Below are 25,476 nucleotides of genomic sequence, written 5' to 3'. Positions count from 1 at the left end.
TTAATGAAAAAAAAACAGATTTCAAAAGTAAAAATTTTTTTTTTTTAAAAATACTGCAATGTTTTAAACATAAACTCTTTTTGATATATTACAATTTTTTTTAAATCTTGATGTCCAATCACTGATCCCAAATCAGACCATTTTTAAAGTATTTCATAGCACACTAATACTTCAAAATAGCTCTTGTAAGGAAAATGTATTAGGGCTACATTATGAGTGGAGTTCTATTTATCACTCCCATTTGCGTGCTAACTGGCCTTGACTTCAGCTTTTTGCGTGCGTTGTTTACCGCGCATATTACGAGTTAAAAGTAAAATGTTTTTGCTTGTGCACTAACCCAACACGCACAAAAAGTCGAAGTTACAATATCGCAACCACGTTAAGTATTGTTCCATTACCTTCAATGGAGAGCGAAAAGTGGAAAAAAAACACCCAAGTCACGGAAACCCGATCACAAATATAAACATACATACATATCCATCTTTAGACATGTATATCAATGTTAAAGCCCTATGCAGCCTTTTTTTTCTATTACCTGAGATCTCATATCTTTGAGCCCTTAAAAAAATTTTGTGCAATATTTTTTATAAATATTTTTTATTAGATGGTGTTATAATGAGTGAGCTGTACTTTTAAACATATTTTTAATGTATTTTATGCAACTTTACTCGAGCGTAACAGTTAACCACAGTTCTGAGGTTGCTATCCCGACAAGTTAAATTCAATTGTGCTTGAGCAAATGTGTTTTCTTTTAACTTGTAATACGCCATACTTCGATGCAGCAAACAGCTGTGATAAATCCGATATCGCTCGTATGCAACAGTTAGTGCTCCACTTGTAATCTGGCCCTTAGTGAGGAATCATGTGATGCAAAAGATAAAACAACCAGCCAACCACATAACACCACTGGTGTCACTTAAACATGATATTTAACAGATAACCAGATTACAATACTTTTCATTAACCAGAAAATGGGAAGAAAAATATTTACAAAAATTATCACTTAATTCTTCATTGAAAAAAACAAACTTGTTTCAGGAAGTTAATAATTAATATTATCTAATAGATACCTGACAGGCATGTATGCCATGAATACAAATAAAGTACATAAAGGGAACATGTAATGACAGTTTTATATAATCTGAAAGAACCTAAAACATTACACTATTTATAGTGGCTTAAAGGGACATTAAACACAAAATTTTATTTCATGATTTAGAAAGAGCATGCAGTTTTAAACAACTTTCTAATTTACTTCTATTATCTAATTTGCTTCATTCTCTTGATATTCTTTGCTGAAAAGCATATCTAGATAGGCTCAGTAGCTGCTGATTGGTTGCTGCACATAGATGCCTGATGTGATTGGCTCTCCCATGTGCATTGCTCTTTTTTCAACAAAGGATATCTAAAAATGTAAGCAAATTAGATAATAGAAGTAAATTGGAAAGTTGTTTAAAATTGTATTCTCTATCTGAATCATGAAAGAAAAAATGTGGGTTTAGTGTCCCTTTAAAGGGACAGTATACACCAATTTTCATTTAACTGCATGTAATAGACACTACCATAAATAATAATAATAATAATATGCACAGATGCTGTTATAAAAATCCAGTATTAAACCTTTTAAAACTTACTTAGAAGCTCCCAATTTAGCACTGTTTATGAGGTTAGGGTTGGATACACACTGACAGGGGCTTGCATATGAAAAGACCCATTATAAGAACAGAAGCAATCTAATGTCTGTAGACATCAGTTTACATCTAAACTGCTTAGGAGTCTGAAAAATCAGCACAATGTTATTTGACAAAAGCAAACCCAGATGGGCAATATAAATGGATCATCTACAAAACATTTATGCAAAGAAAAATCTAGTGTACACTGTCCCTTTAAAGATGTAAAAAGAGTGCACTTAGTGCAATCAGCCATTACATAAGCACAGAGGAGAAGTGCCATGAAACTCTTACTCCCAGCAACACAACTGTAAGTGCACGATTAGTCTACAGGGGTATTGCTTTTTGTAGTAAGGCCAGCTCTGTAGGTCGGTCACTATTACAAATACAGATACAGTTAGCTCTGTCAGGGAATGGTTTGGCATCCTTGGTATTCACCTGCTGGTGTAATTATTATGAAGAACTGGCAAAAAAATGTTTTTTACTTTGATGAGGAGATGAATAAAAGATATTGTGGACTTAGGAGTCTTTTCTGGTGTAAGCATTTAAATCGGGCACCCAGTTTGAATCCCATAGTACAGGGGGCTAAATGAAGAACTCCACTACTTGAGCAGATTTTTGACCTTTCGCCAGCTTTGTGCTTGAGCGATATCTAACATGAATTTTACTGCTTGGCTTCATTGAAGTCTTATTATGTGAGGGATTTAACCCACATGTGCTATCCAACATGCAGATGTTAGTACGCACTAGACCAGAGATCGAGTGATAACAAATAACTTTGGAATTGGAATATGAAAGCAAAAATAAAAGCAATATTGAATGTACTTGAGAGCAGTTAACGCACAATAGCGATAATATTTTTTCTCTCCACTTGTAATGTAGCCCATAATATTTAGCCTAAGGGGCTGACTTATCAAGGGCAGAATGGCCCCTGATGCCCATGTTTCTTAAGACCACTGCTCCGTAACTTGTCTGCCTGCTCTGAGGCTTCAGATATCAATCTGCCCGATCCTATACGATTGGGTTTATTGACACCCCCTGCAAATCTGCAGGGGGTGGCATTGCACAAGCAGTTCACCAGAACTGCTTGTGCAATGTTAAATGCTGATAGCGTATGCTGTTGGCATTCAGCGATGTCTGGCGGACATGATACGCTACATCGTATTATGTCTGCAAGACATTGGTAAATCGGCCCCTATGGGGCATATTTATCAAGTTCCGTATGGAGCTTGATGCCCTGTGTTTCTGTCGAGCCTTCAGGGTCGCCAGAAACACAAGTTATGAAGCAGCGGTCTAAAGACCGCTGCTCCATAACCTGTTCGCCTGCTCTGAGGCAGCAGACAGAAATCGCCGAAAATCAACCCGATCCAATACGATCGCATTGATTGACACCCCCTGTTGGTGGCCGATTGGCCACAAATCTGCAGATGGCGGCGTCGCACCAGCAGTTCACAAGAACTGCTGGTTTAATGATAAATTGCCGACAGCGTATGCTGTCAGCATTTATCGATGTTCGGCGGACAATATCGGATCATGTCTGCTCGCACATTAATAAATAAGCCCCTATGTGTTGTCATCCCTGTTTATAAATTAAGAGCCATTCTGTCTGCATTATTTCAACAGAAAATACTTTTAGACTGTATTTTGTGTGCTTAATTTACCGCCTCCCCTAGTAGAAAGTAAAACTACTGAGCTAAAATTCATGATGTTCCGTTTTTTATAATTCTGTATGTTGATGCATTTGTTTGCAGTATATTGTAAAGATTATTTATCATTACACTCTAACAAAAAGCATATCTGTTGCAGGCTATTGGCATTACACTAGTTACTGAAGTAGTTTTCTTGTCCCCTATTGATTCTTGTTTAATTTGTGTAGCAATCATGCTATATTCATTTAATACAATTCAATACTTATGTTATATTACAAATTGCATTTTGGAGATGTATTTATACAAAACGTATTATGCTGGTGTAACTTTATTTCCTGCTCCTTCAGAAACTGAATTAACGTCTGTACGATTGGTTGTCCCACTGGCTGCAGTGGTGTCTTCTTCACCAGCAAATGGGTTGCGTCCACAACATAAAAGCGTAAGTAGACAGTTTCGGAACTGCAAAGTAAAATGAAACATATTTTTTATCGAAGAAGTACAATGAAAAACCAACCAAACAAAAAAACATGAATAAAATATGAAGTATAGCACTAGAACCAAGATCTCAAGTTGAAGGGTAGTAGGTAATGCCTGACATAAGAATAACAATGGATATAAAATAAATTTCAACAAGAGTGAATTATTATTGCTGTCGGAAACAGGATCTAAATTATTACATCAGCCATTTAAATTGGTTTATTCTTTCAGATATCTTGGTATAGTTTTACATAGAAACCCAGAAAAATGGTACAGTCCGAATTTTGTTCCGATGCTCCAGAAAATTAAAACGGATCTTGAAACTTGGTCTTCGTTGCTAATTTCTCTTTCGGCAAGAGTCAATTTGATAAAAACGATTATTTTTCCTCGATTATTGTATGTGTTGCAAAATCTTCCATTATTATTATCTAATAAAGATATCTCTGATCTTTACGGTTGGCAGTCCAAATTTATCTGGGGCAAACAAAAGCCCCGTATTGCCCTTAAAAAGTTAATGCAAAATCGGTTGACAGCCGGGTTGGCATTACCAGATATAAGATTATATAACTGGGCATCCCTGGCCAAGATTGCTTTGGAGTGGATCACTGAATTAAATCGGTTCATATCATATGATCTGGAGTCATATCTTGTAATACCATTTTCTTTAAAGGCTATTTTACACTGTCCGTTAAAGAAATTGCCTGTGAATATTGTTAAATTGATAACTATAAAAAATATTATTATTGCATGGCATAAAATCTGCAATGTTCTCAAGGTGTCTCCGATGTTTTCGGAGTTTCTCCCTATAATTCATCATCCAGAATTCATTCCTGGTATATCCCAAGATGTATTTAGTGGTTGAGTGGACCATGGATTACTCTTTGTTCACCAAATTTTTTCTTCAAATCAATTAATGACCTCAGAGTCTGTCTTTCAAAAGTTTAGTCTTCCAAGGTCTAATCTATGCCTACTTCCAGTTGCGTCATTATGTTTTTTCTCAGAAATGGGACACTGAAGCCTTGTCTGACTGGTCCGATATCATGAATATAATTCGTAGATTTTCATTAGGTATTACCTCAATATCCTTGTTATATAATATCATGCTGGCCAAACAGGAGGAACTATATGTAAATAAATTATTTAACTTTTGGGGGGAGTATTTCCCCGCCTTAGAAAAGGACAGGATAAAACAAAGTTTCTAAGCAGTAGACAAATTACAGACTTCGGGGTCATGGAGAGAATCACACATAAAATTAATTAATAATTATTATTTATCACCAGATAAAATGGCTAGATTTTATCCTTCACAAACTTTTGGATGTCCACGTTGCTCATTTATTAAAGCCGATATTCTGCACTTATTCTGGTCTTGTCCTAAAATTCAGCAATTTTGGCAAAAGATTTGGTATTGGTACAGCAAACTATATAAAGATCTGAGACAGTTTACAGCTGATTATATATTCTTTTTAAGTTCTGAGCTCAGACCTAAAAGATTGCCTAAAGTTTTAAATACTATTATTCTTACGGCAAGACATCTGATACTAAAAAACTGGAAAGATCACTCAGCTCCAAGCTTTTTATTTTTCTTGAAAGAAATCCAGCATCAGATCTTGTTCGAATCCTATCATATGAAATTTGTAGCTGAAACTAGGATAAGAAGCTTCCTTCTGAATTGGCTTCCACTAATTAAAGCCTGCCCACTCCCAATACAGAGATGTATACTTTCCCCATTTTTTAATTTATCCCATTTGCAGAGCTTGTTATATCCAACGTATTCCCCCCAGCTTGGCTGGTACGACCCAGGGAGATTGGTCCATGAGATTAGTAATTTAGGGTGGTTTGTAATGTTAGAGATTGATTGCATGTACCAGAGCTAGTGGCCAGCTTGTAAGAAAATAGCTCAAAGTATGGGTTGCGGGACGGGACGGGGGAGGAGAGGGGAAGTGTATGTTTTTTTTGTGTTGTTTTGTTTTGTCTTGTTTTGTTTTGTCTTGTTTTGTTTTTGTTTTGTTTCGTTTGTGTGCTGTTTTCCATTCTTAAAAAAAAGAAAAAAAAAAGAAAACAGTGTATAGTTAGTATTCTTGGAATTAAGCTAGTTAAATTGATTATAGGATATGTATTAAAGGTACCTCAGAGCAAAATATGAGGCTGTGAATTATAGTTTATTTTGTGTAGAGATTATCTTATAACGATTATTTATGGGTTTATGTATAAGACAGAACTGATGTCATTTTTTTTGTCCTCAAATCTTTTCTTTTTTTTGCATCCTGCGTGTTGCAAAGGAAAACAACTGGCTTATGATTTACACTGTTGGATTATAAATAAAAGATTAAAAAAAAAAGAATAACATTGTCTCTGATAGTCTATTAAACTTGAGGGATGGGCCATCTGGTTTTTATTTCCTGTAAAAATTCATGTTTTTGCTTTTCTATTTTTAAAATGGTTTCATCTTCTATTTCCACAAATTATACTGTAACGTTTGAAAAGTGTAAGTTAAACAAATAAAGTTTCAGAAATTAAATTCTAAAGCAAAAATGGCAAGCATATGATAAACATACCTGCTTATTCATGAAAATGTATATAATTGGGTTGTAGACTGTAGCTGTTTTTGAAAAATATGAAGGCATTGAGGCTAAAGTGGGATGGATTACTATGTCCTTGTTTGTGGCCACTACCATAGCAAATGTAGCATATGGCAACCAGCAGATTAAAAAGGCCAAAACCATTGCAATGACCATTCTTGTCACCTCACGTTCAGCTCGTTGAGTAGTCTCCGACTCTTTTTGTTGAGCGGCAACCTACACAAAATATTAGAAAGAAGCTATTAATCATAAATAAACAGATCATTCTTATTGTGCAGGTATTCTGTCCTGCTGAAGATTCGGTTACAACATGAGAGAATACAAGGAATTGTTATCCTCAAAGCATTCTTATACTAGGTAGCAATGAAAGGCTTGGAATTAAGCAATAGTATTCCATTCTCAGAGGACTTGGCTGGAAATGTCAAGATTTAATAACATACCACAGCTTAGAGACATTGATTGGTTTAGGAAAGTTTTATTAGATAAATCTGATTAATCATGTAAATTCCCTACTAGCTCCAGTTGATATTTAAAGTTAACTGACAGCATATTGCTATGTAAGCTTACTCTATAAGGAATTAAGACATATTTTACTATTAGAAGTCAGGACCATTATATTTGTCAATATACGGTGCATGCATGATTTTTGTGCAGAAAACCTACAGCTTATATACAGATGGTCATAAATTATCATTTCTTTATGCATTAATGTAAACTATCAGTTACTAAAAGGTCTAATTTTGTTTGAAGATTTAAATGTCAAATTCATAATTAATTAAAATTTGGAAAGTGATTTATGTTGAAGCATATTGCTGGACTGCTTGCAAAAACAGTGCTATAAAAAGTTTACTGGCAAAATTACATTTTTAAATGTGTTGAAAACATTTAAGACTGGACTATGGAATCCACTACAGGTGGCCCTCGGTTTACGCCGGTTCAAATTGCGCCGTTTCAGAATAAAAACAACCTTTTTTTAAGTCATGTGACTGCTATTGAAAAGCTTTGGAAATCAATGCACTAATTAAAATAGCCAGTAGATGGAGCTGTCCGCTTGTTTTGCAGCAAAGTTATGCAATTTAATATCCTTAAAGGGACAGTAAACCTTAAAAATAATGTTATATAATTCTGCACATAGTAAAATGTAACATTCCCTTTGAATTTTTTTAAAAAAACGGCTGTTTTACAGACCCGCTCTTGCTCCTCTGAGCGGGTCTGTTTTATTCACGCAGCGCATCGGGCCAGCTGTATAGTCACAGCCCGGCCTGACCCCGCCATAACACTAAGTGCAGCTTGCTCCTGCTCTGTATGTATAATGGCGCGGTCGGGCCGGGCTGTGACTATACAGCTGACCCGATGCGCTGTGTGAATAAAACAGACCCGCTCAGAAGAGCACAGAGAACGGGTCTGTAAAACAGACGGGGTTTTTTTAAATTCAAAGGGAATATTACGTTTTACAAAGTTTGGCTAATATAATGTTATATAATTCTGCACTATGTGCAGAATTATATAACATTATTTTTAAGGTTTACTGACACTTTAAATTGATCTGTGTACACAGATCAGACCAGATCTATCGAGCAAAATTTAGCAGGCACTTCCCTATTATCTTCCTGTCCAGCAACTTGAGGTGAAGGTGCCTAACTGCCTATTAATCACTGCAGATTAAAATGCATAGAATAGGTGCAGACTCAATATCATCTAACATGCTAACAATGCAGAGAACTGATTGCAGAAAAATGCAAGTAAAAAAACATTTTTGTTCATTAAACTTAGTTTGATGATGATGCAGTCTGTTATGTAATTATTTTATTAGGTGATGTTTAGCAAATGTTTTTGTTCATTAAATTTAGTTTGATGATGATACAATCTATATTATTAGGTTTATAATGCTGTTTAGCATTTACAGTCTTAATTTCAAAGCTTTAAAAATAATGTATTAGGTGTTACTTATGACAATTTTGAGAGGGGCCTGGAACCTAACTCCCTCACTTCCCATTGACTTACATTATAAACTGGGTTTCAATTTACAATGGTTTCGATTTACAACCATTCCTCCTGGAACCTAACCCCGGCGTAAACTGAGGGCTACCTGTACTAATATTAATAGTTTTACCAGCAGGTTGTGAACCAAAAATACTTAAGCAGCTCATAAGTTGTAGTAATGAATAGAGCTTTCTATGATATGAAATAATTGCAGCAATATCATATTAGTATTGCTATTATGCAAAGTGGCTTGCATATCTACTTAAATTAAAAATTCTTATTGTAAAATAAAAAAACAAGTTTTATTAACTAATTGTACTGACTAATATGAAATTCGTTATTAATAATGACACTACAATAGAGTGGCACGTGTGTACTTACAGCTCTCAGTGCCATTAACAAGCTTGTGTATGAGAAGATAATCATGCTCAGAGGCATCGCAAAACATGTGACAAACAAAGTCATGATATAGCTGTTGTTATTGGCGCCTCCAGTGTACCAGTTGGGTCCACAAGATGTCCCCAAACCTAGATAGAAGACAAACAACTGGTCTGTAGAACAAGTATAAGTTTATAACACACAATGTTTTGAAAATCATACAATAATGTTAAACCAGCCCTCTTGCTTTCTATTGCACAGAAGGGATATCCATCTCTTTTCATTAAAGGGACATAAAACTCACATTTTTTCTTTCATGATTCAGAAGAGAATACAGTTTTTTAAAAGCTTCCAGTTTTCTTATATTATCAAATTTGCTTTGTTCTCTTGTTAGTCTTTGTTGAAGAGATATCTAGATAGGTAGCGTGCACATATCTGGATCACTACATGACAGGAAATAGTGCTGCCATCTAGTGCTCTTACTAATGTATAACATTGTTGCAAAACTGCTGCCATATTGTGCTGTAGACATGTGCACACTCCTGAACTAACCATCGTGCTTTTCAACAAAGGATAACAAGAAAACAAAGAATATTTGATAAAAGAAGTAAAGTGAAAAGTTGTTTAAAATGATATGCTCTGTCTGATTCATGAAAACATGTGGGTTTCATGTCCATTTAAGGGTTGCATGCCAGACATATAAATTTACACCATATTAACTGAACTTAGGGCACTCTCATTGGTCATTAATTCGATTTATGCGCAGCACTTGACTTTCCCCATTGTACAGAAATAATATGAAAACGAGTTTCCAAATCCAGGCTACATTTGGATTCAGTTGCACTGTGTAAAAGATGCATTTTAGCCTTTTACCCTTTGAGTACATCCACTTATCTATGATCGATTTATGCTTTTTGAATATATTTTTAATGTCTTAAAGGAACATTACACTCAAAATTCCCTCCCCTATTTTTAAAAATGTTTTATTAATGTTAGTAAAATAACTATGCAATGTACATTCAATATTTATTTTGGCTGCTTGTTTGTGCTTCCAGAGAAGCTGCAGTACATGCTACTGACTTTAAACCTCTAACCTTGGAACATAGTAATTGCTTGATCAGCGCAGGATCTCATTTCTATCTTGCCCAAGGTTGCCACACAAGAAGGAGATAAAATAAGATAGGGGATTCTGCAGATCTTTTATTTCTGTGCTACTGTAGCATATAATAAAAAAAACATTTATATCAAAATACTTTACAACTTTATCAAACCTTCAGGGACATAACTGCACCATCCAATGAGAGGTGGAGATGTCCACATGAGGGCCCAGATCCAAGTGAATGCGCAGCCCATTACTGCATGTTTCTGCTGAAAACGAAACTCTCCCATGGGTTTGCAGATCACTATATATCTCTCAAAAGCTAAGATTGCCAACGACCAGAGGCCAACGATACCTGCAAAGCACAGAGCGTATGTTTTACAGTTGTTTCACTTGTACATATTACACATAGCAGATGCTCTTTCTATCTAAGCATATGGCCTATTAAAGAGCAAACAAAGAAAATGCTCTATGTTAGAGCTGCATTTTATTATTACACTTTTGACTATTGTATATACATACTATGTATATAACTATGTGTTTAAAGGACCACTTAAAGGGACAGTCTAGGCCAAAATAAACTTTCATGATTCAGATAACGCATGTAATTTTAAAAAAATTTCCAATTTACTTTTATCACCAATTTTGTTTTGTTCTCTACAATCATTACACAAATGTTTCTTTCATGATTCAGATTAGGCATGTGCATTTGTTCATATGAGAAACTAATGCCAAATACGTCCACAGGAGTAGCAGCATACGGCTATTTTCAGCACCAGTAGACGACACAGACAGAGATCTGTCCAAATCCAGATCTTTTTGTAATTCGCTATTACACAAATAAATCCGCTGCTGAAAATACCCAAATGCTGTGGCCATATTCAGCATTCGTTTCACATACGAAGCAAGAAATGCATATAAATAATCCAGATAGAGTGTACAGTTTGCACAATGTTTCCAGTTTACTTTTATTATTAAATTTACTTCACTCTCTTGGTATCGTTTGTTAAAAAGCAGGTAGGGCACATGTTTGGAGTAGTATATGGGAGCATATTTACAAAATGACTCCTACCAATGTTATACATTTGCAGGGGCACTAAATGGCAGCAGTATTTCCTGCCATGAAGTGCTCCAGACACATGAACACTGTCTACCTAGTATGCTCTTCAACAAAGGATACCATGAGAATGAAGTCCATTTGATAGTAGAAGTAAATTGGAACCTTTTTAAAAATTGTATGCTCTCTTTGAATCATTAAAGAAAAAATGGGGGTTTATGCCCAAGTAGTCAATTATTTGTTTAATGTCTCGTATACACTTAACCAAATTCATATTAAAGAGTAAATAAGTTACAGTTATAATGTGATGTATTCAAAATAAACAGCAGGTCTATCCCTTACAATACATTTGTTTGCTTTTTTTTTAAAAAAAACATTTTTTATTCAGTTTTTAGTACATAACAATATTTCAAACTGTAAGTATATCAGATGACAGATACAAATAGACATTTTCGTTAATCATACATAAGTTATTAATGTTAACAGATAGGAAATAAGTGACCATACATATGTAATATCTGGTAAATTACTGACAGTTTTGTTTGTTTGTTTTCCTCTTTTTAGTTTGTTAACAACTGGTGTTGTAATATGTATTTAGGTAGCCATCTCAATTGGTGTCTATCCCATCATTAAAGTTGGAGGGTGGTGGGGAGAGGGGAGAAAAGTGAGAGGAAAAAAAAGAAAAGGGAAGAGAGGGAAGGAATGGATAGGGAAGGAGTGTGGGTAAAGCTAACGGGTATGTGTTGTTAGGAGTGTTATCTTAAATTTCAAGTGGTGGACTGGGGTTTGTCTGGTGTCTAGGTTTGATTTTGTCTATGGATCCATGTGTCCCAAATGGACCAGTAGGTTTCCATTTGGTCTATTGAGTTGTAAAAGTATTTCTCCATTGTGGACATATATTAAATTGTTGCAGTGATTTCTGTCAATCGGGAAGGGTCTATTCGTTTCCAAGCTCGGGCAATGCACAGTTTGGTAGCTGTTAGTATATGAATTATCATTCTCTTTGACGTGTTGAGGGGGTTATAGCGGAGATTAGACATAGGGAGTCTAGTAGCGATACAACTTCTTCCCACATCTGGGCCAGTTTTGGGCAGGTCCACCAGATGTGCATATCTGTTCAAGTAAGTCTGCAATCTTGCTGGCGTCCTATACCACTTTAGGAGTCGTTTAATATAGACTTTTAATGTGGTGACATTGTGTATGGTTTTTTTTTGTTAACAAAATAGCTTTTTCAAAGTCTCTGTCCGAGAATGCTTCACCCAATTCACAGCTCAATGCTTTAAGTTGCCACGGGAAGCCAATGGTAAGATCTGTAAGAAAAAGATTATAGTGAATTGTGAGGGGTCTATGTGGCTTAGAGCCACTATGCCATCTATTTTCCCATGGGGTGTTTTCTCTGAGTGGATATTTAGTGAAGCCCCATGATCTAATAAAACTAAGGACTCTAAAGCTTTCAAAATGGAACCAGGAGGGTATTGGTTTAAAACGCTGCGTTAGAGCTGTAACGGAGGATAATGTAGCCCTTTCATACAGATTAGCTATGATCACTAGTTCTTTTGCCTTCCACTTATCAGTATGTATATTAGTTAAGTTCCAAAATAAGCCCTGCAAGTGCTGGAGACGGGTGAGGGGCTATCATGTTGCCAAATTGTAAGATTATGTTTGATGATGATGTTGGAGGTGTAAAGGGATAATTTTTGGTAGTTAGGGATCCATATAAAATCATCTAGCCCCATTTCTGAAGGTATAGCTGCTTCTTCTATATAGTACCATCCTGGTTTGTCCTCTTTAAAGCTCCATACAGAAATATGGGATAGTTGAGCTGCTTCATAATAAGTGAAAATGTTTGGGAGCGCTACAGCTCCTCTTGAATAGTTTCTATGAAGTGTATTAAACGCTATTCTGGTTTTTTTGTTTTGCCAGATGAAGTTAGAGAATAATTTATGTATTTGGTGAAGGGTAGAGTGCTGAATATTAAGTGGGATACATTGAAATAAGTATAGTGTGGCAATTGAGGCTACTCTTCCTAGCCATGAGAGCTCCTTGAAATCCCACTTTGCTAGTAGGAATTTGAAGTCCATAATAAGGACTTCATAGTTGCTGCGGATAATATGGTCTATATCTGAACTTAGTAGAATCCCTAAGTGTTTTAAATAATGCAAAGACTAAGTAAAAGGGTATTGGGACTGTCATTTTTCCAGATTATGTGGATTTATGTTGATGACATATGTTTCTGTTTTATTAAAATTAATTTTGTAGTAGCTGATCTCACTAAAGTAGTCAATAAGATGAATTGTAGCAGGCATAGAAATGAATGGATTGGTGAGTAATATCATCAGCAAACTGGACTATTTTTTTGATTTGGGTTGCAATAAGTACTCCCGATATTAATGGAGATTGCCGAACTGCTTGGGAGAAAGGTTCCATCGCAAATATAAGTGGTGACAGAGGACACCCCTGTCTAGTGCCATTACAGATCTGGAACGTAGGAGAAAAAAATCCCAAGCCTAGTACTCTGGCAAAAGAAGTAGAATATAGAGCTTTTATGGCCACAATGAAAGGTTCAGAAAAGTCAAAGATGCGAAGAACTTCCCATATGTAGTCCCGTCTGACCCTGTCAAATGCTTTTTCAGCATCTAGTGACAGGGCCAGCATTGGGATCCCTCTTAACTGAGCCTCAGTGAGTACCGCAATCAATCTCCTCGTATTATCTGGCCCTTGATGTCCTGCTGTAAAGCCAACCTGGTCCAGATGGATCAGGGAGGGTATAAGATGAACAATCCTATTGGCTATAAATTTGGAGTAAAGTTTGGTTTCTAGATTAATAAGTGAAATTGTCCTATAATTCCCACACTCAGTAGGATCTTTACCTGGCTTGGGGATAGGAATGATCGAAGCTTCTAAGAATTCTTTGAGAATGTAACCTCCATTTGCTATCTCATTAAAAAGGTTTCTTAATGGGGCTGCCAATATTGATTTAAAATTTTTCTAAAAGTACCCGTAAAAACCATCCAGACCAGCGGCCTTGTTGTTTTGTATCTGTTTCTGTTTCAAATTAATCTCTTCAGTAGAGAAGGGTTGAGTCAAAGCAGTCTTATCTTTCTCAGAGAGGGTGGGTAAGTTAAGTTGTCGAAGGAAGTTAGAAATATCAGTTCATGATAGCTCAATTGGTTTTCCACTGTTTGCTATATCATATAAATTTGCGGAATATGAGGCAAATAATTTGCCTATCTCCGCGGGTATATGAGCTATTTGACCTTTATGAGTAAAAAGTGGGATTCTAGCTGCCGCTGTTCTCTGTCTCAATGTTTTTCGCCAGAATGGTATCTGCTTTATTGCTTTTAGCATACATCAACTGTTTAAATCTTAAGGCGGTTTCCTGAACTCTTTGAAGTTCTCAAGTTTTAATGAGATTTTTAAGCTGGACTATTTCGGCTGTCAGGGCTGGGGTCGGCTTAGTTTTATTAAGTCGTTCTGCTAGCCTCAAATTGCATGCTAGTTTCCCCAGGGGTCCTCCTCTTTCTTTTTTTAAATGGACAGTCTACACCAGAATTGTTATTGTTTTAAAAGATAGATAATCCCTTTGTTAACCATTCCCCAGTTTTGCATAACCAACACAGTTATATTTAAATACGTTTTACCTCTGTGATTATCTTGTATCTAAGCCTCTGCAAACTGCCCCTTTATTTTAGTTCTTTTGACAGACTTGCAGTTTAGCCAATCAGTGCTGGCTCCCAGGTAACTTCACGTGCATGGGCACAGTGTTATCTATATGAAACACATGAACTAACACCCTCTAGTGGTGAAAAACTGTTAAAATGCATTCTGAAAAGAGGCGGCTTTCAAGGTCTAAGAAATTAGCATATGAACCTCCTAGGTTAAGCTTTCAACTAAGAATATCAAGAGAACAAAGCAAAATTGGTGATAAAAGTAAATTGTTTAAAATTACATGCCCTATCTGAATCATGAAAGTTTATTTTGGACTAGACTGCCCCTTTAAGCTTGCGACCTTGCCGATACAGAAGCCTCTAACACATGATTTTAATGCTGCCCATCTGATTTGATGGGATGTCATGTCTATTGGATTGTTTTGGATATAGTAACCATTTCTTGAATTGAATCAAAGAACAGTGGGTCAGACCACAAGAATTGGGGAAATTTCCATGATGACCTAGTTGAAATTGTGGTGTTCCCTGGTATAGTTATAGATAGTGCGTCATGGTCTGACCAACATTTGTTTGCTTTGATACCACTGTACAGTGTTAACTAGCAATAGTAATTTACATTTGGGAAATTAAATAGAAACTTTTTACTTTCAAAATAGCAAAACTTGTAAATTAATTATTTACACATTTGAGCTGAGGCATTATGGGTACACAGTACATGTGTGTAGGATATTTGATTTATATGTATTATATTGTAAAAATGTTAAATTCTAAATTTTTACAAACATACGGCTAGATTACGAGTCTGGCGTTAGGGTTAAAAAGCAGCGTTGAGAGGTCCCAACGCTGCTTTTTAATGCCCACTGGTATTACGAGTCTGGCAGGTACAGGTGTACCGCTCACTTTTCTTCCGCGACTCGAGCTTACCGCAAATCCCCTTACGTCAATTGCGTATCCTATCTTTTCAATGGGACTTGCATAACGCCGGTATTACGAGTCTTGGAAGAAGTGAGCGGTAGACCCTCTCCTGTCAAGACTCCTAACGCATTTAAAAGCCAGTAGTTAAGAGTTTTATGGGCTAACGCCGTAACATAAAACTCTTAACTAAAGTGCTAAAAAGTACACTAACACTCATAAACTACCTATTAACCCCTAAACCGAGCCCCCCCCCACATTGGAAACACTTAAATTAAAAGTTTAACCCCTAATCTGCCGACCGGACATTGCCGCCACTGTAATAAATATATTAACCCCTAAACCCCCGCACTCCCGCCTCGCAAACACTAGTTAAATTTTATTAACCCCTAATCTACCGTCCCTAACATCGCCGACACCTATCTACATTTATTAACCCCTAATCTGCCGCCCCCAACGTCGCCGCTACTATTTATTAACCCCTAAACCTAAGTCTTACCCTAAGTCTAACCCCCCCTAACTTAAATATAATTTAAATAAAACAAAATAAAATTACTACAATTAAATAAATTAATCCTATTTAAAACTAAATACTTACCTATAAAATAAACCATAAGATAGCTACAATATAACTTATAGTTACATTGTAGCTAGCTTAGGGTTTATATTTATTTTACAGGCAACTTTGTATTTATTTTAACTAGGTACAATAGTTATTAAATAGATATTAACTATTTAATAACTACCTAGTTAAAATAAGTACAAATTTACCTGTAAAATAAATCCTAACCTAAGTTACAATTACACCTAAGACTACACTATCATTAAATTAATTACATAAATTAACTACAATTAAATTAAATAAACTAAAGTACAAGAAAACCAAAACACTAAATTACAGAAAATAAAAAATAATTACAAGAATTTTAAACTAATTAAACCTACTCTAATCCCCCTAATAAAATAAAAAGTCCCCCAAAATAAAAAAATTCCCTACCCTATACTAAATTACAAATAGCCCTTATGAGGGCCTTTTACGGGGCATTGCCCCAAAGTAATCAGCTCTTTTACCTGTAAAAAAAATACAATACCCCCCCAACATTAAAACCCACCACCCACACACCCAACCCTACTCTAAAACCCACCCAATCCCCCCTTAAAAAACCTAACACTAACCCCTTGAAGATCACCCTACCTTGAGATGTCTTCACTCAGCCGGGCACAAGTGGACCTCCAGAGGGGCAGAAGTCTTCATCCGATCTGGGCAGAAGAGTTCCTCCAAGCGGCAGAAGTCTTCATCCAGACGGCATCTTCTATCTTCATCCATCCGGAGCGGAGCGGGTCCATCTTCAAGCCAGCCGACGTGGAGTAATCCTCTTAAAACGAAGTCCAAGCGAAGAATGAAGGTTCCTTTAAATGACGTCATCCAAGATGGCGTCCCTTAAATTCCGATTGGCTGATATAATCCTATCAGCCAATCGGAATTTAAGGGACGCCATCTTGGATGAAGTCATTTAAAGGAACCGTCATTCTTCGCTTGAGCTTCGTTTGAAGAGGATGCTCCGCGACGGCTGGATTGAAGATGGACCCGCTCCGCTCCGGATGGATGAAGATAGAAGATGCCGTCTGGATGAAGACTTCTGCCGCTTGGTGGACCTCTTCTGCCCGGATCATATGAAGACTTCTGCCCCTCTGGATGTCCACTTGTGCCCGGCTGGGTGAAGACGTCTCACGGTAGGGTGATCTTCAAGGGGTTAGTGTTAGGTTTTTTTAAGGGGGGATTGGGTGGGTTTTAGAGTAGGGTTGGGTGTGTGGGTGGTGGGTTTTAATGTTGGGGGGGTATTGTATTTTCTTTACAAGTAAAAGAGCTGATAACTTTGGGGCAATGCCCCGCAAAGGCCCTTTTAAGGGCTATTTGTAATTTAGTATACGGTAGGGATTTTTATTATTTTGGGGGGCTTTTTTATTTTATTAGGGGGATTAGAGTAGGTGTAATTAGTTTAAAAAAATTGTAATTATTTTTTTATTTTCTGTAATTTAGTGTTTGTTGTTTTTCGTGTTGTTTTATTTAATTTAATTGTAATTAATTGTAGTTAATTTAGTTAATGTATTTAATGATAGTGTAGTGTTAGGTGTAATTGTAACTTAGGTTAGGATTTATTTTACAGGTAAAATTGTCTTTATTTTAGCTAGGTAGTTATTAAATAGTTAATAACTATTTAATAACTATTGTACCTAGTTAAAATAAATACAAAGTTGCCTGTTAAATAAATATAAACCCTAAGATAGATACAAATGTAACTATTAGTTATATTGTAGCTATCTTAAGGTTTATTTTATAGGTAAGTATTTAGTTTTAAATAGGAATAATTTATTTAATTGTAGTTATTTTATTTAGATTTATTTAAATTATATTTAAGTTAGGGGGGTGTTAGACTTAGCTTTTGGCGGCGATGTTGGGGGCAGCAGATTAGGGGTTCATAGGAATAATGTAGGTGGCAGCGGTGTCCGGAGCGGCAGATTAGGGGTTAATAATATAATGCAGGTGTCGGCAATGTCGGGGACGGCAGATTAGGGGTTAATAAGTGTAAGATTAGGGGTGTTTAGACTCGGGGTTCACGTTGGGGTGTTAGTTGTAGACATAAATTTTATTTCCCCATAGGAATCAATGGGGCTGCGTTAGAAGCTGAACGCTGCTTTTTTGCAGGTGTTAGGTTTTTTTTTCAGCCGGCTCTGCCCCATTGTTTCCTATGGGGAAATCGTGCATGAGCACCTTTAGCCAGCTTACTGCTACCGTAAGCAACGCTGGTATTGAGGTGAGATGTGGAGCTAAATTTTGCTCTACGCTCACCATTTTGCGGCTAACGCCAGGTTAAAAAAACCCTGTAATACCAGCGTTGTCTTAAGGGAGCGGTGAAAAAAAAAGGCTCGTTAGCAACGCACACCTGTTACCGCAAAACTCGTAATCTAGCCGTTAATTTATTGTAAAAAAACCCCTGCTTTTTTAATTTTGCAAGGTTTTGCTCTAGAATCAAAATGAACAGCATGGGATATTAATAATATCTAAGATAAGACATTGCTACGACAACAGTGGGCTTGTAAACATCTCTCACACTGTAAAACATGTTTTGTAAAACTGTAAGTTCTTACTGTGCAGAACTATTTGCACTACTCTTGATAATGATTGTGCTCCACTTGTAATCTAGTTCTATATATGTAATAATAACAATTAAATAAGAGCTCAAATCACATGGAGCCCCATTTATTAAATACTGGATGGAAAAAGTTCAGTCTTGAGAACCTCACCCCCGGCGCCTCATTTAATTTCAGCCGCACCCCCTGCTTTAGCACAACTAATTGCACTAAAAGAGGGCTTGTCAGTCATCCTGATTGGATCAGATGGAGATGATTTTATTCTGCAAGCATTAAGGTGGTAGATTCATAAATGGAGCTTACAGTGTTTTTTAAATTATACATAAACATTTTAAATTAAATGGGCATAGTTAATAATTTAAAATTGCATGCATAATAGTTTAAATAATTTTAAGCAGGTTGAAAGTAAAATATTTGACATAACATTGTATATAAAATTGTAAAAAAGCCAACTGACCCTCAAATTCCTCAGATCTACTGTGATCACTGCCTTTCTATTTAAACATTTACCAGTAGTAAATTCCAATGGCTACCATTTTATCAATAGCTATCTTTTAAACGCGGTTAGTATTTTTAGCAAATAATTGATCTAAGCCCTTCTGAAAACTTATCATGTGATGTGTTTGGTATATTGGTTTTGTCTTTTTAATTACTTTATTAAATGAACTGTTAACATTGTTTGGTAATTCACACATTCTAGAGTACCCTCTAGTGTAAAAGAATGCAATTAAACATATCTGCATTAAGAAGTATACAAAATAGTAATTAAACTGCCTCTCTTGTGACAATGGAACAATGTCATTATCGTTATCAGAAAGCTTTTCTATTCTGTTTATTTCTCATTATTTTCCAGATACTGCAGTCACCTTGCCGTCCTGTCTTTGTTAATCTGCTCTTGTGCATATAGGTCAAGGTGGTGCCTCTTACTAGTCTGTGTGACTATTTGTAGGATAATATAAAACAACTGAATATCATGTTTGCGGCTCCAAATATTCAGCTAATACTCACTGCACAAGCCATTCATTGTCCCTTCCAATGGTAGTAAATGAGGCAGTTAAACAGGCCTGCCTATGGAAGCTTACGCTTCTACAATATCTAGACTTTGAGCTAGATGCCCTCCTTTAATTAGTGCAACACTTTTCTTTCTCCTTTGCACCTCCAGTTATGGCTTACATAGAAGATGAACTCACTGCTTCCAAGGAAGAACTCTCCCACTTACCATTCCTGAAACTATAGCAATGTCTGTTCAAAATGGCCAGATGAGAACTAGTAAGTTTATTTACTGCCAAAGTTTATTTAGATGAAAATTGGGCTACAGTTGGCTGTACAAATCATTAATTAACTAATCTAAATCAGTAAAAGTAATTTTTGGGTTGACTGTCCCTTTCAGTCTGTAAGATCCCTAGTATAGGTACTCCTGGGTTATATTGTTTGCTGTTTACTATTGTGCTTTATTAGACTGCCTGCTTATTACTGAAACCTGCATTACCAATTGACTATTCCTTTGCTTAACCCTTTAATTCTCAGAAACAACGGACTGCCTCTTCTCACTGAACTCTGCACTGTCTGGTAAATATTTCTTTTATTTTTGTGTTTCTCAGGAGCATAGTACTGTTTGCTTACTTGTAAAACTTACTCAGGCCTGTAACCTGCCCCTCATTAACCCTTGCAGCTTGTGATGTCAATTGATCCTGAACTTCCTCATACCTTCAAACTGTTATACTTAGTTCTGGGATTTTTCTTATCTTTCCACTTGATGCTGGGATAAGAAGACCACTAGCCAAATTGTTTAATTAATTTATTTTTTTATTTTAATTTCACAGTTAAATATTTGAGTACTTTGTATATATGAATCATCTATTTAAGATACTATATTCAACCTTTGTTTAGGTTCAGCACAGCTTTTCCTGGCACAAAATACATCATGTCAGTTAAGACAAGACAGCTTAAATAGCACATCAAATGCTAGAAGATTAATAACTACTATATTCAGAATCAATGAACTATTTCTTCTCATACTGGACAATTTGGTACAAGATAGCGTGATAATTTGACATGAATTCCAATCAAAAGGTCAGTTTAAGGTCTGAAAGTGTACTTCAACTATAATTACTTTCTAAACCACTCATGCAACAGGAAGGAGATATATTTAGTCCAATTGATTTTTTTATTTATTTTTTAAACTTTGATCATCATTTTTCTAGCCATGGCTGCACTTCTGATTAATTAGCTGACTTCTCTATGACATTGGAATCCACCATTTATATAAATTATGTTACTGGAATTACATTTATGGTAAAACAGGAAAATATGTTTTTATAATACTCAAAATTATGTGAACCCAGAACAAAACCTCCAAAACTTTAAGATTATGGCCTCTATTTATCAAAGTCTAGCGGACCTGATCCGACAGTGTGGATCAGGTCCGCCAGACCTCGCTGAATACGGAGAGCAATACGCTCTCCGTATTCAGCATTGCACCAGCAGCTCACAAGAGCTGCTGGTGCAACGCCGCCCCTGCAGAATCGCAGCCAATCGGCCGCCAGCAGGGGGTGTCAATCAACCCGATCGTACTCGATCGTGTTGAATTGCGGTGATGTTTGTCCGCCTGCTCAGAGTAGGCGGACAGGATATGGAGCAGCGGTCTTTAGACCGCTTCTTCATAACTGGTGTTTCTGGCGAGCCTGCAGGCTCGCCAGAAACACAAAGCCTCAAGCTCTATCCGGAGCTTGATAGATAGGCCCCAAAGGCTTTCCTCAGAGTTGAAAGTAAAATCGTTCTTTCGAGCCAAAATTGCCTCATTGTCATTTAAGAAAAAAACCTCAATTCTTCGGGGGTTAAAACAATATACAGTAAACATTTAGTAATGTTTATAATTTGTTTTATTAATACATATATGTATTTGCTCAAATTTATGTTCAAAACATTTTTTTTCATTCTTTTTAAGGTACTTTGAATATTTTTACATGAAACATAGTTTCACATGAATTAATGTATATTAACATACATTGGGCTAGATTACAAGTGGCACCCTATTTTCTTTTTGCGCAAAGGAAAATTCTGCTAAGATTTAAATGTTTGCGCTTTTTGGATTGCGTTCATATTACAAGTTTCATAAAAACTTATTTTGTGCTAGCATTAACTTGAATAGCATGAAAAACCAAACAAGTGTTTGCGTGTGTGTGTCTGTATTCTCCCTTAGAGATCAATGGAAAAAAAAACAAAAACTAACACCCGAGATCCCGCAAACGCCATCGCCTTTTCGCATTACCCATAGATGTCAATGGAAAAAAATGTGTTGAAAAAACAAACACCCATTGTGCAAACAACATAGCATATTTGCATTAGCAAATGTAAAATATTTACAGTAAATGCATAGTTAAAATATTTATTAAATATGAATATTGCATAAATATGCTTTATCATGGTTTTATCTGCTTAATGGCAAATATATATATGTCTATATGTGTATATATAACTGTAAATATATATATATATATATATATATATATATATACACATATAAATACATTAATATATATGAAAAAGTGAAAAGAACACTGTAAAGGAGAACTAATCCAGCACAAGCTCATATAGGGTCTGTAAGTAAAATAGTAACCAGCGTACATTGAAACAGAAGCCTAAATGTTGCAGTTTAAGTATTTATTGATACACCCATTAGATATTACTCAAAAAATAAACTGTCAGCAAATCTAAACACCGGAGATAGGGAGAAGGAGTATCAAAAGAAATGTTGAAAAGGGGCAGGTGCCCCGAAACGTTGCTGTCTACCTAATAAAGGTTTATTCACTTTCCACGCTTGAGAGTGCAACATTTCTTTTGATACTTAGATACTTTGGAGCAAGGGGTTTTGCTCTGAACCTTTGCACCCACCTTGAAACTTGCTGGACATTTACATTTAAAGGTGTGCTGGTCCTACTTTTCTGTTTATAGTGAGGTGGAGGGGTAGTCCAAGGGAGATCAATGCCCCCAAGATGTGAATGTTCCACAACTATAAGGCTTCAGGGACCAGGGTACCCTTAAAGGGACACTGAACCCAATTGTTTTCTTTTGTGATTCAGATAGAACATGCAATTTTAAGCAACTTTGTAATTTACTCCTATTATCATTTTTTCTTTGTTATCTTGCTATCTTTATTTGAAAAAGAAGTCATCTAAGCTTTTTTTTTTTTCAGTACTCTGAACAGCACTTTTTCTTATTGGTGTATGAATGTATCCACCACTCAGCAAAAACAACCCAGGTTATGTACCAAAAAATGGGCTGGCATCTAAACTTACATTCTTGCATTTCAAATAAACATACTAAAAGAATTAAGAACATTTGATAATAGGAGTAAATTAGAAATTTGCTTAAAATTGCATGCTCTATCTGAATCACGAAAGAAAACATTTGGGTTCAGTGTCCTTTTAAGCAAATTGCACCATCCGAAAAAGTATTGAACTTGAATTCAAAGTGGCAGCAAAATAAATGGCTAATTCAGTACAGAGTCAAGCAAGCATAGCAAAGCAACGGTCAGCATGAATCCTCCTCCTACAGTGATGTAATCCCGGGGAAAAGGGGAAAGTGGTTGTCACCCACAGCTCACCAGACCCGTGTGGCTTTATAAGTAGTGGTTCCTTTGGTCCTTTTAACGTCTAAAAGGACCTAAGGAACTACCACGGATATCCTCGAAAAAGCCAAACTCCCATTGGCAATATGTACGTTTTAACGTGGTGACGTCACTAAACAGGCGGAGTTTGTCCTACTGAACCAAATAACCGCACCTTACAGATACTTTGACTATACCGTCTGTAATTGCGGTGGTTTTGCATTGGTACGTTCTCATGTATGTTGCCTGGTGACTTCACTTGTTATTATTCAATAAAATTGTTAACGTTTATCCACTTCTGAGTTTCCATTCAGAGTTTGAATTTCCCCATCTCCATTTGGAGCAGGGGCGTATTTAGGTTTTGCGCTGCCCTAGGCACTCAATATTCTGCTGCCCCCCCACCCCAGGTTTAAGGCCTTTTTTTAGACATAATATTTTTGGGGCAGGGTGTAAAATTAAAAAAATAATGTCTTTTTAAATAGATGTTAACCAGGGCTTGCATTCACTCTGGTCAGACACACACACACACACACACACACACACACACACATATATATATATATATTAAGACATTATTTTGCAAGTCAGATGATTAAAGTGTTTATATCAGAAAAAAATATCCTTCACTGTTTGATAGTTTGTCAGTAGGTAGTTGTTTAACCTTAAACATCTTCTTTGGTGATTGACAGTTATTTAAGCAAAATATCTGCTTGGATAAATATGTAATGAATATACAAACTGGCCTTTAAAAGTACTTAAAAAATACAACAGTAGTTATGAAAGGTTTAGGAATTGTATCCTAGGGGATAAAGTCACATGATACAATTATAATAAAGTATATACTTGTATTGTTTCTGAATGTATTAAATGCATACAACATATTTTCAGTTGTGTTTTAAGTCACATAGTTGTATAGATTCAGCAATAAATACTTATTCTTTGCATGTATGACAGATAGATAAACAGTAAATGTACAAGTATTTAGTGACTAATCCGTTTAAGTATTTTAATGCCTAATGAATATGTATTGAAGGGAGAATATGCTGTTTCACAGTGGTCACGGTGTAGTGCACACTGCACTGTGTAGTCTGTGTGAGTCTCAATCACGCGGTGGAGCCAGGAAGAATACCGCATTCCCTCTCAGTCCAGGCCAGGCTGCGCAAGTGAGCTCCGCCTCCACTGTCACCACGTCATGCACACCCACATACAATCCCATAGGATAGCAATAGCCGGGCCCTGGTTGATTTAGCCACCCGGCCCTGAGTTCAGTAGAGTGGCCCTAGGGACTCAAAATTCTGCTGCCCCTTAAAAATCTGCTGTCCTAGGCACCGGCCTTGTTGGCCTATGCCTTAATACGCCCCTGATTTGGAGTCTTCCTGTGCCTTTATATCTAGAGCTTGATTTTGAAGCTCTAGAGTATGGGAGTCCCCTCTTCCATTTTTCTTACCTGTTAATTATTTACAGGACTTCACTATATACATGTTTTTCCTTTTCCTGAGGTACCCTCCGGCCCCAACAGCAATATCAGCAACATCTGGGACTTTAATATATCCTTTTGTGCACTATCACGTTGTTTTTTTGTTTGTATTGGTTATCTGATTGTGATTTGACAAGTTTATATATTGTTTTGCAATATATATTCTATTTACTAAAGCAAAACTGGCCCCAAAGTGACATGACATATCAAGCAAAGTGACATGACATATCAAGCAAAGTGACATGACATATCAAGCAAAGTGACATGACATATCAAGCAAAGTGACATGACATATCAAGCAAAGTGACATGACATATCAAGCAAAGTGACATATCAGGTTGCATACTTGATCATGGATAAGCTTATACAAAATATTTCAGTCCTCTAGGGGTAATACTTTACAACTGAAGATTAATATTTTTCTGAAAAAAATGATGACTGAAAGGGAAATTTTAAACTACAAAACTTATGTGTTTTTTTTAAATTTTATTTAGAAGTGAATATGTCAACCAGTAGTAATTTTGCACAATACCTAATCTTCCATACATATGGAAAACACTCTCAAACAACCAGGAGAAAACATTATTTTCTGTAACTACTCAGACTCTTTGATTATATTGTTTCAAGCACACCTCAGAGATATTGTGGGTTCAGTTACAGACCACTGAAATAAAGTGAATATAGCAACAAAGTGAGTCACACATTTTTTTGTTTGTTTACCAGTGCATACACTATATTGTAGTCTATGAAGTGTGCAATAGC

At 36.1% G+C, this 25,476-nt stretch overlaps 1 protein-coding gene across 1 annotated transcript in view; it reads right to left on the bottom strand.

The window, feature by feature from the left end:
* Nucleotides 1-3,631: 3,631 nt before the first annotated feature.
* LOC128652469 (pinopsin-like) overlaps nucleotides 3,632-25,476 on the bottom strand; it is a 44,683-nt gene continuing 22,838 nt past the window's right edge. Inside the window, exons 5-8 of the mRNA XM_053705408.1 lie at nucleotides 10,011-10,193; nucleotides 8,743-8,888; nucleotides 6,355-6,594; nucleotides 3,632-3,778 (exon numbers count right to left, since the gene is read on the bottom strand). Of these exons, the coding sequence (XP_053561383.1) occupies nucleotides 3,632-3,778; nucleotides 6,355-6,594; nucleotides 8,743-8,888; nucleotides 10,011-10,193 (716 nt within the window). The remainder of the gene's footprint in view (nucleotides 3,779-6,354; nucleotides 6,595-8,742; nucleotides 8,889-10,010; nucleotides 10,194-25,476) is intronic.

The sequence above is a fragment of the Bombina bombina genome, chromosome 3 (assembly GCF_027579735.1).
Source record: "Bombina bombina isolate aBomBom1 chromosome 3, aBomBom1.pri, whole genome shotgun sequence".
NCBI classification, from domain to species: Eukaryota; Metazoa; Chordata; class Amphibia; order Anura; family Bombinatoridae; genus Bombina; species Bombina bombina.
Note: the sequence above shows the minus strand (reverse complement) of the source record. Positions and strands in the feature narration are given on the sequence as shown.